At 35.6% G+C, this 17,556-nt stretch overlaps 1 protein-coding gene across 1 annotated transcript; it reads right to left on the bottom strand.

Moving 5' to 3' along the window:
• Positions 1-12,007: 12,007 nt before the first annotated feature.
• Positions 12,008-16,666, bottom strand: LOC145131453 (uncharacterized). The gene is made up of 5 exons (XM_079066134.1): positions 15,989-16,666; positions 14,705-15,890; positions 12,406-12,498; positions 12,132-12,272; positions 12,008-12,033 (listed from the first exon to the last, which is right to left on the bottom strand). The coding sequence occupies exons 1-5, from the start codon at positions 16,664-16,666 to the stop codon at positions 12,008-12,010; spliced, it is 2,124 nt and encodes a 707-aa protein (XP_078922260.1).
• Between the last annotated feature and the right edge of the window lie 890 nt (positions 16,667-17,556).

The following is a 17,556-nucleotide window of genomic DNA, read 5'->3' as shown; positions in this document are numbered from 1 at the left end:
ATTTGATGTAGAATGTCTTCATGAAGCTTGAGTGCCTAGTGCCCCAAGTGTGACACCTCAAATGGTTCACACAACACCAAATACACTTGGAATAACTTGAGAGAAACTTGAACACTCCTTGAAATCGTCTAGCCCTCACACTCACACATTAGTGCACGATTTCTTGAGCCATGGGATTCTTTTATATGGTGGCTATTAGGGTTACACCATGTAACTCATAACTTTACCCATTACTTATGCTCCATGGATTTTAACCTCCATGGAGTATCCATGGGTTACCCCATGGACTTAGTCCAACATAAGGAATCTTGGATCACAAGCCCACATATATAAGAATGAATGATTTACACAATCAACCCATATATTTAATTAGTCTCCTTTTGATCACTTAATTAATTCCAAATTAATTCTTGATCAATACTAATTAAATAACCTTATTAATATATTAGAACTTATAATATATTAACCAACCTTAAGTGTTATTTCTCTCATTATAGTCTATCCAAATGCATGATGCCATGCAACCCAAATGGACCATGCCGGGTCGGGTCAAGTCTTACCAATTATAGTTATGGACTTAGACATTAATCCAACAGTCTCCCACTTGGATAAGTCTAAAACTACTATTGCGTATGACTTCAGGAACCGATCAGCAATCGTAGCTCTCAAAAGCTTCTGTCGAACTCTGACCTTGTCGATGAACTCTGACCTTTGTCAATGACTTGTCCATTAGATAAGGGATCATATATTCCTCCATTCTAGATATCATATGGACTGAGACATGGATTATCAATCATTCTCTCTGTCCATTTGTTGTTTTCCGATTTCCGATTCATGATGACTGACTAATTGAACAAATCAAATCAGTCCTGGCTTGGCCAAGCACTCACATGTATCATCTTTAAATCATCGAGGGACCCACAGATATCCCTTTTATCCCGAAGGTAAAAGGAATGGATAAACTTCGACTCATATGGCTTGTTCTACTACTTGTTGAATCATACACAAAGGCACGTTTTATAACATCGAGTTACCAATGCGTTTTCGTGCAATCAATGTATAACCAACTCATAGTAACAACTCATATCTCTAGGTTTGAAGAATATAAGATATTATCGTCTCATGATCACTCGTGATAAAATCCATGAAGTGATTCAAATGAGCGCGGGTTGAATCCAATACTCAGAACGTATGAGCACTCATGAGTGTTGTAGCACCACTTTGTCCACCAACTTGGACCTCTACAAACCAACCCATGACAGTCTTGATTCATATCTACTTCCAACATATGACCGACTGTGGATGGTTTGAATAACTTAATCATTCAGGAAGAGCGACTTAATTATTCTGGAAGTCAAAACATGCAAAGTGAAACACAAGAATAAATGAATCAAATATGGTATCAAACCCTATGAATATAAATAATAACTTTTATTTATCACCATACTGATTACTCATTATTCATTGTTTCGGTTTTATCAACTTTATACTTGAATTTAAAACAATAGTTGTCCCATGCTCCAAGCATGTACACATTGTTTTCTAAACACTAGTCATGCCATACACCAAGTATGCATACTATGTTTGTCTATGATCTTTACTTTGTAAAATAGATCAATTGAACATCACTCCAATGATCCTCTTTTCACAGTCCCAAATCCTTACTGCAAATGCAAGAATTCCAAATTCATGTCATTTACTAAAATCTGTTTGATTCTAAACTTATATGCATTGATCCTCTTAATGATGATGCACAAAGTCAGAAAGACTTGACAACAATCATTACAGAGCATTCCAAAGGAGATCAGCTCCTTGGAAACATCCTTCTTTCATTAAGTTTCCTAATCTTACACAGATTGAATAATTTCTAACTTTAAAATTCTAAGGGTTGGAACTAAAGTTTTAATCAAGACTTTACATGTTCCAAAACGTGAGGGCAAGTTTTGTAAACTTCCAAAACTTTTCATTTCTTATAACTTATGAATTAATTGAGTAATAAAAATGAAGACTCTTCATTTTTATAACTCTTGTGTTCTTTTAATGGCTTTAATAAAAGTGAGACTTTTGGTTTTCCATAACTTGAGGACAAGTTATGGACTCCATTAAAACACATTATGATCATGAATTAAACTACCATGAAGGTTACAAACAATTCCTATGATCATCTAATCTTCATAAGTTCAAGAACATGAATATGAACACTTTCAAGAATCAAAAATTACACTTAAAAAAAAACTTGTAATTTTACTAATTGCCATTGTAAATGGATTCGCATAAACATTACACCATCTAAAACAAGCTTTAAAACATCAAAACAGTTTAGGGTAATGTTTCTAGTCCATTTCCAGCAACAAATGTGCAAACTTTCATACGAGCAGAAAACAGAAAAAATGATTTTTTTTCAAGCTGTTTGCACACAAAAAAAAAACAACAAACAAACCTAGGCTCTGATACCACTGATGGGTTTTGAGCATTCTAACACTTCCTAAGTGTACATGCAACCCTAATAACCTTGGATCTATGTTTGTCTAATTATCATGCAAAGTTGAATTCCAAGGTTATATTCCTATCTAGCCTACATGGGGAACAAATTTTAACTTGCATGAAAGATAGAATAACTTACCTTGTTGTTGCTTATGATCCTTGAAACCTTGTGAGCCTAGCACCCCAAGTGTGATGCCTCAAATGCTTCACACAACACCAAATGCTTTTGGAATGACTTTAGAGAGAATACACACTTCTAAAATCGGCCTAGCCCTCTTGTTTCTTATTGTCACCGATTTTGGTGGAGAACATGTTGCTTATATAGTGTGTCACATCTAGGGTTACACCATGTAAACCCTAATGTGGCATGACTCTTCATTTCCATGACCCAGGGGTTTGTAACTCCCATGGAGCCTCCATGGAGCATTCAATGGGTTTAACCCAACTTGATTATCCATGGAGCCTTTTAGCCCACTATACAAGTTATGGATGATTTACATGATCAACCCATATATTTAATTAGTCATCTTTTGATCACTTAATTAATCCTAGATTAATTCTTGATCAATACTAATTAAATAATACTATTTATATATTAGAACTTATAATATATTAATAAACCACAAGTGTTATTTCTCTCATTTAGTCTATCCAAATGCATGATGCCATGCAACCCAAATGGACCATGCCTGGTCGGGTCAAGTACATACCAGAAATAGTTATGGACTTAGACACCTTATCCAACAGAAAGATGGAATCCTGCGAACGTGCATAGATTATAGATAGCTGAACAAGGCGACAGTGAACAATAAGTACCCGTTGCCAAGGATTGATGACCTGTTCGATCAGCTGCAAGGTTCGAGCTATTTCTCGAAAATCGATCTTAGGTCAGGATATCATCAGCTGAAAGTGCAAGAGTAGGATATTGAGAAAACCACGTTTAGAACGAGGTACATACACTATGAGTTCTTGGTTATGTCATTTGGACTAACCAATGCTCCAACAACATTCATGGATTTGATGAACATGGTTTGTAAACCATTCCTCGATAAATCCGTGATAGTTTTCATAGATGATATTCTGGTTTACTCAAAAAGCAAGAAGGAGCATGGCAAGCATCTACGAGAGGTGCTAGAAATTTTGAAGAGGGAGAAGTTGTATGCAAAGTTCTCCAAATGTGATTTTTGGATTCGGGAAGTCCAATTCTTAAGTCATGTGGTCAACCAAGAAGGGATCATGGTTGACCCAGCAAAGATTGAAGTTGTAATGAAGTGGGAACGACCGAAGAGTCCCACGGAGATCCGAAGCTTTCTAGGATTAGCTGGAGATTACCGAAGGTTTATCCAAGGCTATTCTTCGATAGCTGCTCCATTGACGGCTTTGACCCATAAAGCAGCTACTTATACATGGAGCAAGAAGCACGAAGAAGCATTCGAGAAGCTAAAGAAGAAATTATGTGAACCACCGATTCTTTCTCTACCCGATGGAGTTGAAGACTTCGCAGTGTATAGCGATGTGCCGGGAGTCGGGTTGGGATGTGTTCTGACCCAAAGGGATAAGGTGATAGCATATGCATCGAGACAATTGAAAGAACAAGAAAAGAACTACCCCACTCATGATTTGGAGTTGGCAGCGATAGTATTTGCACTAAAGATATGGAGGCATTATCTTTACGAACGAAGTGCAATCTTTTCACTGATCATAAGAGTCTTCAGTATCTCTTTGATCAAAAAGAGTTGAATATGAGACAACGACGCTAGCTAGAGTTGCTTAAAGATTACGATTGCGAGATAATTTACCACCCTGGTAAAGCGAATGTCGCAGTTGATGCTTTGAGCCGAAAAGTGAGCCTTGAAAGGAAAAGGCCAAGGGTATTGAGAATTGAAGTTGTCTCAACGATTGTGGAAAGCATCAAGAAAGCTCAGGAAGAAGCTTCGGAGAAAAATGACTGAAAGGAAGAGCGTTTGGGCAAACCGCTGGTGTTCGGTACAAACAATCAAGGATTGAAGGTATTCCAAGATAGGATTTGGGTACCTAAAACGGGAGGAATAAGAGATCTTCCGATGGAAGAAGCTCACAAGACCATGTACTCGATTCATCCCGGCAACACAAAAATGTATAGGGATCTGAAACCCTACTATTGGTGGTCGACGATGAAGCTCGATGTTGCAATGTATGTGGCCGAGTGTGTGACATGTGCGAGAGTTAAGGCACAACATCAGAAACGGTATGGGAGTTTAGAACCTTTACCTGTACCCATGGGTAAGTGGGAAGACATCACCATGGATTTTGTCACTAAAGTGCCCAGAACAAAGGACGGTCACGACATAATTTGGGTGGTCGTTGATCGATTCACTAAGAGTGCACACTTCATAGCAGCTAATGAAAGATGGTCTATGGATAAGCTTGCCAACGCTTACGTGAAGGAGGTAGTAAGACTTTACGGTGTTCCTTTAACGATTGTATCAGATCGTGATAGTCATTTCACGTCAAGGTTTTGGAAAAGTTAGAAGAGGAATTGGGTACAAACTTGTGTTTAAGTATAGCTTACCATCCGCAGACCGATGGTCAGAGCGAAAGAACGATTCAAACACTTGAAGATATGCTAAGAGCATGTACCCTAGAATTTCAAGGTAACTGGAATGAGCATTTACCTCTGGTAGAATTTTCCTACAACAATAGTTACCATTCGAGCATCAATATGACACCTTATCAAGCCTTATATGGACAAAAGTGTTGTACGCCATCTTGTTGGCTTGAAGCCGGAGAAAAGCAGTTTATGGGCCCCGAGATAGTCCATCAGACTGCTGAAAAGCTGAAAGTAATTAGGGAAAGGATGTTAGCAGCTCAGGACCGTCAAAAGAACTATGCCGACAAGAAGAGACGACCAGTGACATTCAAAGTTGGAGATTTAGTATTGCTCAAAGTCTCATCGTGGAAGGGACTTATAAGATTTGGGAAAAGAGGAAAGTTAAGTCCAAGGTTTATTGGACCGTTCAAAGTTCTTCAGAGGATTAGGAACCAAGCTTACAAGCTAGAACTACCTAAAGAACTAGAGGGTATTCATAACACATTCCATGTGTGTTATTTCAGGAAGTTCACGGGAAAACGTCCCGACATAATTCCAATTTCGGAGTTAAGGATGGATGACAATAAGAAGCTAATCGAAGAGCCCGAGGTGATTGTTGACCGTAAGACGAAGAAGTTGCGACGCAAGATGGTTGACTTAGTGCTTGTGCGATGGAAACATTCGAATGGGCCAAATCTCACCTGGGAAACGGAAAGTGACATGATGAGTCGCTATCTGCATTTGTTTGCAGATGCATGATTCCGAGGAAGGAATCATCCTAAGGGCGAGAGAATTGTAACGCCCGTGTTTCTGGGTTTAGCACTAATGATGATGTAATAGTCTAGTTCAACCATTGTAACTCATTTTAAAGTAATAAAGATGAATTACTTGAATATTACGTGAATTATGTGTTGTTGTGTGCTTATTACTTGTTTGTAATAATATAATAAATAAAGGATAAAAATAAGCGTCAAAAAATAAAATGTTAGATAAACCCAATATCCATGAAGAAAGTTTTAGTGGTCGTGACAAGGGTTCCGGAGATATAAGGAACGCCGAAATCCGAGTTATAATGAAAAAGTTTTGACATGTCAAAGTTTCGCGACAGAACCAGCACGACACTGCGTTACGTAAATAGTGAATTTACGATAGGGGACTTTATAGCCCTAGCAATCTAAAAGAAAGTCGTAGTATTTGTTAAACCGAGAGCGTGCATAAAAAGAACGCCCAAATCTGACTTCGTATGAGGAAGTTATGATTTTTCTAAGTTTCGGATCAGCAGTGCACAACCCGAAGTTCGAATATTAGATCGAGCGGTTTTTACCCAACACAACCTAAACGAGAATTGAATATCTTGTCAATAGGAGCTCAACGGTAAAAAGACAGACGAAAACGGAGTCCGTATGTAGAAGTTATGAGTTTTACACGGTCGTTAAACAGTGTAATCTTCCCATACTATTAAATTTACAATCGGTCGAGAACTAGCCGACGAAGTCTAAACGAAAGTCGTAGAGTACGGTCCCGCCTACACGTGGATATAAATAACGTTTAAAACGGAGCTCGTATGCGAATGTTATGAATTTTTGAAGTCGGGAGTGCAAATTACGAAGCTGGATGCGAGGCTACGCCCCGCGTAGGTCTTCGAACGCCCAACATTCGCACATGCGCCTCGCGTACGCAGCTCGATATACCTCGTGTTCTCTGAAGTATATGGTATCGGAACAAACCACGTCACCCCAGCAGCCTTGCGACACGTGTGTACGGAGCGAGCCTTACACACAGCGTAACCGAGGACTACGCCCAGCGTATGTTCGAGGTCTCGCCTATAAAAGGGGGCCGAGGGCTGCCGAGTATTTCACTCCAAAAGCTTCTACTTTCTCTCTCTACTTTCTCTCACTACCCCCCTAAACCCCCCGAAGCCTAGGGAACCTTTCTAGCTCTAGGAGAAAGCCTCGGAGAGCCCGGACTCTCCGAGAAAAAGAGTTTTTCGGTTTGAAACTCTGCCCGTGTAGAGCCCGATTTTTCAAGCAAACTTCCCGGTTTCGTCAAAGAATATTTTTTTAAGAAACAAAGTGTTGTATGAATCACTCCTCATCAGGTGAGTGTATATATATAAACAAAGTGTTGTCTGAATCACTCTTCATCTTACACATAGATATGAAGTATTTTATATAAATTACGTGCTATGTGTATATATATTATCTGTTTACTTGGGATCTATGCTGGATGAAAGATCTGAACCTCTTTTTACGCAGATCTGAACTTTTTCTTTCAGATCTAAACTTTTCTTCCAAATCTGAACCCTTTTCCTTCAGATCTAGAGTTTCTAACTTCAGATCTACACTTTTCAGATCTAAACTATATATGTATGTTTTATACTTTGAGATCTATGCTGTATGAAAGATTTAAACTTTGTTTTACAGATCTGGATTGTATATGTATTTTATATCTACAAAAATGTTGGGTAAAGCATGGGTAGATGAAATAGTTGGTGTGTTGTGAAATAAAATGATGAGAGGCCTAGATGTTGACGTTGATCCGGTCATCTAGCAGAGTATGGATGACGACCACAGACTTTTCTAGGAAGTCCAGCGGAACGCTAGCAGGCTCGCAACTTGTAGGTGTCTGTGAATGATGTGTTCACTGGTGTACACCATCCCCCCCCCATGGTTGCCTTACGGACACATATGGCTGAGGAATCCCCTTAGCAGTAGTGTCCATCCGATGAAATTCATTAGGATAGGTCCCTTATGAGAGATGCTTTAGGGACGTAAAGTGAGGATAACGGGAACGGGTAATCGGGTTTAATGATTGATGAAAATAATAAACTTATTTATTGTTGGTTGAAAACCCTATATGCTCACTAGGCTCCCCAGCCTGACCCACTAAGTTTCTTGTATTACAGGTAGTGGCAAAAGCATAGTTGGATGACTTGACGAAAGATTGTGGATTTTAGGCCAGTAGAAAATAAATGGAATATTGTAAGGCCTATGTTGTTTTGAGGCCAGATTGTGTTTTGTGGCCTATGATGTTTTTGGTTTATGCTTACGATCTGTATCGATGATTGACATCCCGAGTTTTTTTTGTAATGTAATGAAAATACATTTCTTTAAGAAATGCTTTGTTAAATTTTTATCATACTTTGTTTTGGGAACAAATTCCGCAACACTTTTCTTAAGAATTTACTCTGATTTTTATTAAAAAGCACAAACGAAATTGGTCTTTTCTGGGCGTAAAAATGGGGATGTCACAGCCTTCTCCACCTTCACCTCACTTTGTTAAGGTGTGAGGCCAAACAACTGGAATGGGAAACAACAAGAAATAGAGGAGAAAGAAGAAGAGAAGATGGGAAAAGTATGGGTGAGTGGGGAGAGTGACTTAAAGAAATACCAAGTTGGGGTGTCGAGTTTAACATATGGAGCTTGAGGGGCGGTGTACGTCGAGCCATGTATTGGTGTCGAGGGGTTGTGTCGATCCATTCCCTCTCGGATGTGAAGAGCTCATGAAAGACGACATTGTCAACTTTTACACTAACATCCACAAACTAGGCACCATGGGCCATCACCCGCTTTAAGTTACAAATCTATATATCGATGGAATTAATCCTTGTTTGTGGTGATTATAATGGAATCTTTTATGATTGCACCATCAAGAAAGTCGAAGGTTAACGTTTCTATACAAAGTTACATCCAAACCTTTCATGGTTTATTAATTACATGCCACTTTCATTACTTATTGTAAAATGACTACAATAATTCCTAGTTTCAGGTAAACCCTTAATATACTTAACAAATGATTTTTCTGTATCCACACACATAAAAAATATTAATTATAAGGAATAATATCATAATTAAATATAAAATACATTAATTACAGAGAATATCTCTCATTGAAAAAATGAAATATAATAAGTATGGAAAAAATTCTTTATAACTAGTATATTTCACATAATATCCTTAATAGTTATTATGTTTTTTATATATGGTATTAAACATATATTAGAAAATTCCCATTTAGCAAACCAGACTCTTGTTTTTTCAACTTTGTTTTGGTATTTGCTGGCAACCCAATAAGATATGTTATAATTATGCTGATTTGCTTTTATAATGTTATTATAATTATAACTAGAAAAGTGTCCCCCGCTTTGCGGGGGTCGGAAGCCTTCAATTTCGTTTTTTCCCGAATCCTTAAATGTTGGTTTTTTGTTATAGTTAAATGGTATTGCGTTTAATATTTATTAGTTTGATTACCACGTTTCTGTCAACCACAAAGTAAAAACTCAATTTCTTTTCAAAAGAAACTAGAAACCAAAGTTGAAATCACCATTCCATTAAAATTTCAAATTCTCAAAATGATAAACAGAAATAGGGCATAGGCATAATACCTCATATGTTTATGAACCACATGTAATGAATCCATTAACAACAGATAAATGAGAAAATCAGAAGAATATTATCATCAAGAGAATATAGTAAATGTAATAACATAGCTTCTCATTAGTATGACCTTTAATGGTTAACATGCAACTGTTCGTTGTGGTTGATGAACAACCAAATTTGGCTGGTTTATTGAGGTCCCAAAGCTTTAATGTGTTGTCCGTTGATGCACAAATTAGGGCTCCATGTAGAGTGAAGAGCCTATCCTCAAATTCCACTTCTTTTGTCAAGAAATCGACTCCTACTGTTGCCATGTATTGATTGTTAAACTTCTTGTTCGCATATCTAAAGTTGAACATTAAGGGAAAACAATAATAATCATCCTCAACAATAGATTCCCTGATCTTCAATGATCATATAGATTGATATAAATGTAAAATTACCCAACTATCTCTAAAAAAAAAAAAAAAAACTGCTTATATAATTCCCAGATTCCAATACGTGAAGTTGCAATAATAAAATTTAAAACACCTTCTTCAGTTTTTGTATATAAACTTTTCAAGCTCTCAAAAGGAATATTTAGCATAGAAATATAGGTTGTAACTTTTTCCACCGAACCATAAAGTCGAAGATGAATACATTCATTGATTAATCATTAATTATTATATAATATAATTATAACTAATTAATTGTAAATATTAAAATAAAATGTTACCGACCTAAACAGAGAAACCTGAGGTAGGTTTTTCTCCACTGGATCAACCAAATACCTTCTCAACATTCCTGCCCATCCATACCCTGATATCTAACAATAAAATTTAAAATAATAATAATATCATTAATTTCAAATAAAAGTATTTCTTTATTATTATTATAATCTATAAAGACATAATTTCAATTCAAACCTCATAAAATTACCTGATTAGTAAAAACGATAATCAAACCACAGAGGAAACTCAAACTCTGTCTATAATAACCTTTCATAACAGTAATGGCTCCAATCGAGTACACATCACCCCCAACCCTAACCACCTAATTCGAACCATAGCACAAACCAAGTTCTCCTATCAACGGCCAAAACAAAATCATTTAACATATGATATAAAGCAAAATTAAAGAAAATGAACCTGTTCGATGGACAACTGTGCAGAATTTGAATGTGCAACCTGTATTGTACTTTAGATGAATGTTTTTTAGCTGGAATTATTTTAGAAAAAACAAATGTTGTAGTTTTTGTACGAAATTGGAAATTTACGTTCTATTATTTATACCTGTAGGATCATCTTTTTTCTGATTTGTATCTACATCTTCGGTTATTTCTTTAACTGATTTATTTGAACCAAATTGATCCTTCTCCTGGCCCTTAGCTGCTATATAAGCAAACCCCCACATCTGGAAACAATCCAATTCCATTTTTTGGCATTGCAAGAGTAGAAAAGAAAAAAAACATAAATGTATGATTTAGAGTTTTGATTTAAATATTTAATGGTTAAATGTTGACTTTACATCTGTTATGATTCTGTAGTGGCCATGACCAGATAAACAGATCCGAAACCCCATTGTTATGTTTCAGAAAACCATCTCATCTCATTTTAAAAAAAAAAGAATAAAAATTACTATATGAGGAAATGAACATACCCTATTTCCCCTGGAAAATCCATTTGGTTGTCAATGATAACTCGTAATTGGAGAATGAAACCCACTAAAAGGATTATATCCTTTTTAAAACCTATCTCCAACCTAAATGAACGACATATATTTGAAATGTAATATAAAAATGCAAAATAACACTAACAGAGAAGGTAAAACCTGGCGTACTAGGTTTGTGGCGGTGGTACCGGTCGTCCTGGTTCCTTTCCAGTAAGTTTTCACTTATTTCCAAGCTTTAATAGATGTATACTAAAAATAAACCAAACAAAATTGTAAAACCTGGTAGCAAAAAAACACGAAGAAATGGGTAAAGTAGCAGACCTTTATTTCTATTTATATAAGGTTCTTTAGCCGAAGCCAGAGCTGCTGTTATTATTTGAATGGAGAAATGAATTGTTAACATTATAACTTTGATCCTTTAGATGGATTAACAACAAAATCAGCATTGAATAAAATTGGTAACACCAATAATGCCTTTACAATAGAATAAACCGTTAACCTTTTATGGATGGATGTTAAGTCTTCATTCAATCACAATTACTGGAAACTGGTAATGATAACCTTTGACACTTAAGATACATCAAACAAATGAGAAAAAAAAAGTACAGATGGAAAAATAAAGACCTTTATGAGTTTTATGAATGCAATAAACAACTGCCAACCTTGGATTACAAATAATCACATAAGAAACAGATACATTCTTATGTGATTGACTCATTTCAAAGCCTTGAAAGGGTAAGTTTTTCATCGGTAAACAAAAGGTTCATGTTCTGCAAAAAAAGAAAAAAAAGACAGATACCCTTTGTTAGAAAAGTGAAAGTTGGATTTCAAGTTAATATAATGATTCTTGGATTAGAAATAATCACATAAGAAACAGATACATTCTTATGTGATTGACTCATTTCAAAGCCTTGAAAGGGTAAGTTTTTCATCCGTAAACAAAAGGTTCATGTTCTGCAAAAAAAAAGAAAAAAAAAAAAGACAGATACCCTTTGTTAGAAAAGTGAAAGTTGGATTTCAAGTTAATATAATGATTCTTGAAGTATACATACCACCACCTGGAAGAACAAAGATCAGAAGCTTTGATTGAGTTGAAATGTTCTTTAAAGATTTAAACTTTGAATTGAGAAAGATACCTAGACCAGGGTGGATGCGATCAATATCAATACTGTCATTCTTAATGCAACAGGTACCTAATTTAATAATCTTAAATACATTCTAAAAAAGGTACAATCTAAAAACAACATTTGACAACGAAAACTCGATATTACTATCAGTAATTTTAGCTATCAACACTACAATCATGATTTGGGGTTTTACGATTACTGTGGATAAAGAACATAAATGTGATTTTGGAGTCGACTTTGCTTAAGAGTACCTTCCGACACTTCAAGGTTTTTGGTTTTTTAAATCCTGCTTCTGCATAAACATCCAAAATTAATAAAAGCAAATCTTAAAAGAAAGGTGTGAAGGGAGTGATGAACAACCGAGATTCACGAAATCAACAAAAAAAATGTAAAAATGAAAGAGTTGTATAACCGATGTTAGAGCAGGTTAAGATGGAAATACAAATCAACCCTCGATGGAAACCAAACCGTATGAAACACCCTACATCGATGGTAGAACTACATAATGTTAAAGTCGTCGTCATCAGATCAACATGACGATAGCGTTGGATGTGGAAGCTGATGGTGGACATCGAAGCAATCGATTCGAAGCCCTAAACCCAGATGAAACGCGCTGCAAGATCTGTCGCTTCAGTGGCAGAGGAAGACGGCCAACAGTTGCAGTCGATCCCGACCTTCGATCTTGCAGTCGATCCTTTTCTGGCGCCTCAACCGTGCTGAAGGTCGTGTGTGAAGCAGAGAAGAGAAAATGAAAGGCGACAGAACTGTAGAAAAACGATGATAAGCGGTGGAAAGGCTGAGGCGGTGGATAACTGGGCGAAAGCAAGGAGGGGATAGAAGAGGAGACACTGACACAGAGGGTTGAAGAAGAATAAGATGAGGCGGTGGGTTCCTGAAACAGTGGAATGAGGAAGGATCCAGATGAAGCGGTGAATATACCGGATGAGGGGGTGGTAACCGATTAACAGTATCGTGGTCAGGTACTGTTGAAGGGACTAAATTGTAATATGACAAATTTTAGTGACAAAAATATGCACAATTGAAAATATAAAAACTTATGGACCAATTTTGCCAATCCTATATGCAGTTTACTGTTACTATTTTTCATATATTTAATATATATATATAATAATTTGATTATGGAGTTTTCGAAAATAACAAAGGGTTGGTAGTAGTTTAATTAAGTGGCGCCACGTCAAACATTAGTTAGTAGTATCAAATTATGGTTATATTGATCGACAGTCCATGTGAAGTCCCGATGTAGGTTTAGAAAATATACTAAGAATCTTAACACGCATTTGTTTATTAATTGTTTATGAATGTTTCAGTGTATATGTTGCGGATATCAATATACTTCACATTTATAGAGGTAGCAAAACACGGATAAAGTATAGATTTAACACGTAGTATTATTATTATTAAGTGAAAGCCTACTCATAATATTTCGACGAATACTCTGAGTTCCTTTGCAGTGCAAATCCAACCTCCATAGGGATTTACATGGAAAAATTCCCCACATGTGGCACCACAAGAGGTAGTTTAAAGGAATCGAACTCCCAACCTCACGCCCCACATGGATATAAAATCCAGTGCATCAACCCAGCTAGGATGGGCATCACTTGCAGTATTATTATTTATTAATTTAACATATACTAATGTGTGATTTATTTCGTATGCGCGCCTTAATTCTTTTTAGTTGAATAAGTCTATAGATCGGTTTCCGGTTCAACCGATTTGACCGTCGGTTTGAACCGGTTCACCCAATAATTCACCAGATTTTTTAAATATATATATATATATATATATATATATATATATATATATATATATATATATATATATATATATAGTTGACGGTGGTGTGTTGGCTTTCGAATTATGTACACTACAAAAATAATTCAATTTGCTTTGGAAATGAGTTGTATCTACCAGTTCAAATGGTTTTTTACTGGTTCTATAGTACCGGTTCAACCGGCTTTTGAAGAAAATGCCCGGTTCGATCCGGTCTAAAATTTAACATCAAACCGATTTTTGTCGAACCGCTATCCCGATTACTGCTCCAATCGTTTCAAACCGGTTATTAAACCAATGTGTGAGGACTTTCTCTCTTTGCTTTTTACAAAAGGTACTAAATTGTATTTATTACATGTAATTTGAGTTAACATTTTTTAAAACATAAAAGAAATATATTCTTAAACTACTTTTAATTTCAGATATGTCTCGTACTAAAGTTGAACCCTTAACAGTGGCGAGCCAGGATCAAAATAAATGGGTATCCCGGATTTTTTTTTGTGTAATATATAATAAGAAAAAAAACGAAATTTCATTAAATATAAAGTTCAACTTCCATAACAACGTTACGTTTTAAAGTTGACCTCTTCGATCTTTCATTTTACGAAAGTGACTAATTACATTTTTAGTCTTAACATTCTCTAGGGCTTCCTATTCTACACTACAAATTAAAGCACCGTTAATAAAATCGTCACCTATTCTATTACGCAAATCGGTCTTCAAGAACTTCATTGCAGAAAAACACCGTTCAACGGTTGCGGTTGCGACGGGCAAAACCAAAGCTAGTTTTAATAATCTATAAACCAAAAGAAAAGAGAGGTGCTTCCCGGTTTCCACCAACAAACGAGAGAGGTCTGCAATTCCCTTCAAGTTGAAAAATCTATCATCATGGAGCAAAGAGTGATAATAGATATCAAGTTGCCCGTTAAGTTGTGCCCTTTCTGAATCTTCAAAATCGTTTTTGTATATCTCGCTTAGCTTTAACAACTTTGCTTTATGAAAACTAGAAAACGAGTCACAAGGACTCAAAGCCGCCATGTTCTCCATCAACTCCGTGTTAACTTCACTAAATCTATCCCCAAATTCTTGAATTTGCACATCTAAAATTGTGTTAAAAATCACAACTTCAAAATGATGTTGATTAGTCTTATTGGTCCTACGCTTGCGTGGGGTAACATAATATTCCGTCATGTCCACAATTCCAATACTATGATTTTCACAAAAAGCACATACCTTCTTCCAAATTTGTGGAAACCCATCTTTTCTAAAAACTAGCAATGCTTTCTTTGTCCCTTTTACTAACGAAGCCGCTTCCAAAATATTTTGATATTTTTTTTGAAGATGCTTTGACAAGGTATCCGTGAGGCATAGAATTTCCAACATCAAGTGTAAAAGAAACACGAAATCAAGTGTCTTGAAATATGACAAAATACCCTTTGCTTGATTACGGTTAGATAAAGTAGACCCCTCCTCTCTGACATATTTAAGTACCGCAACAACTTCTACAAACAAATTCACCAAACTTACAATTGTTCTAAAATGTGAACCCCATCTACTATCTCCAGCTCGTACAAGAGAAATCTCTTGATTCAACCCTCTTCCTGGTTCAGTTTCACCACTACCAATTGCAGCTGCCACTCTTTCTTTTTGCATTTCTCGTATCATATCTTTTCTCTTACAAGACCCACAAACGACAGTAACCACCAAAGCTACTTGTTCAAAGAATTCATCAACATCATCATGTTTCTTTGCAACCGCCACTACCACTAATTGAAGTTGGTGTGCAAAACAATGTATATAATGTGCATAATTGTTTTCATTTAAAATCAAAGATTTCAAACCGTTGAATGCACCACTCATATTACTTGCTCCATCATAACCTTGTCCCCTCACCTATATATTTAAGAATATTAAAAAAAAACTATAAGAAATAAAAATAAAACTAATATCGTATTATTATTTAAAGGAATAAATATATTATGATTTCTCACATGAGCCATACTTAAGTTATTGTTGGAAAATACGGTATCAATGGCGGCTTTAAGAGTCAAAGAAGATGTATCCAACACATGAACAACTCCAATAAATCTTTCCTTTACAATCCTAAGTCTATCAATATATCTCAAAACTATTGCCATTTGTTCTTTTTTGGAAACATCACTAGACTCATCAACTAAAATAGCAAACACATCTTTACCAATTTCATCACAAATAGACTTGATTATCTCTTTTGAAAAGCAATCGACAATATCTTTTTGAATAGTGGGAGAAGTGAACTTTTCATTTTTTGGAGCATTTTCTAAAGTAACTTTAAAAACTTTCTCATTATCTTCTCTAATCAAAGATAAGACTTCAATGAAAAGTCCTTTATTATTAGACTTTTCCGTCTCATCATGTCCACGAAATGGTAATGCATTTTTCAATAAAAATCTACAACTACGGATTGTAGCACGTAATCGAATTTCATAATTACTTTTCTCAAGTTCTGTTTGCTTATGCAAGACTTCACCGATAGATTGGTTTTTTCTCAATAGCAAATCACACTTTTCTTGGGCCTTATGGTGATAACCTTGAATATTACACATATGTTTCCGGAATGAGCCTTTTTTACTCCAATTGTGAAAGCCTTCGGTTATAAATGCATCTCTTCCACCATGTTCCCCTACCATATCTCCAAACAAGTAGCAAGAAAAACAATACGCCTTCTTATCTTTTATGCTATATTCTAACCATGGAAAATCAGTAAACCATTGCACAACAAAACGTCATGGCTTATTATTAAATAATGTATATTCAAAATTATGCTCCTTTGGTTGACAAGGCCCTTTAATCAAATATGCCCTCCTTATTTCATCCCTTTGATTATGATTATAAGATGTAATCTTTGGCTTATCCCCAGGGTCTGAAGGAAGATCATTCAAATCAAAAGATTGTGTCACTTTTGGTTTTCGCATTGGTTGATTAGTTTGTGGAACTTGAGTAGGTTCATTAGATTGTATTTCTTGTGGTTTTGGCATTGGTTGATTAGTTTGTGGAACTTGATTACTTACATTAGCCCTATTTTTTTTGGAAGTTCCTTCACCATTGTTGTCTCCAACATCTAAATGTCTTTTGAAAAAACTTTTAATAGCAACCTACAATCAAAATATATGAACTATAAACTTGATTTCAAGTTTCAACAACAGTTAACAAATAACAACCTACAATTAAGTTATCAATTATGAAGATATATCAACTATAATCTTGATTCCAAGTTTCAACAACACATGAACAAATAGCAATCTACAATAAAAATATATCAACTATAACTTGATTTCAAGTTTCAACAACAAATAATCATTAAGTATTAACCCTAAGTCCCAAATTTAACAAAGTTAATTGTTAATTTCTAATTTTTCAAACATAATAACAAAAAATTAGAATTTGAATTAACCTAAATACATAATAGGGATGAGTATTTTGGTTATACTAACTTGTTTCATTGTGATGGAAGAGCCGAGGAGAAGAGGACGTGCCCGAAATTTTGCAATTGAGAATGGTTGATGACTTGATATTCCAA

Source organism: Lactuca virosa, chromosome 8 (assembly GCF_052849685.1).
Source record: "Lactuca virosa cultivar CGN04683 chromosome 8, Lactuca_virosa_CGN04683_v6, whole genome shotgun sequence".
In the NCBI taxonomy this organism is placed as follows: Eukaryota; Viridiplantae; Streptophyta; class Magnoliopsida; order Asterales; family Asteraceae; genus Lactuca; species Lactuca virosa.
This window is presented reverse-complemented; position numbering and strand designations above follow the sequence as displayed.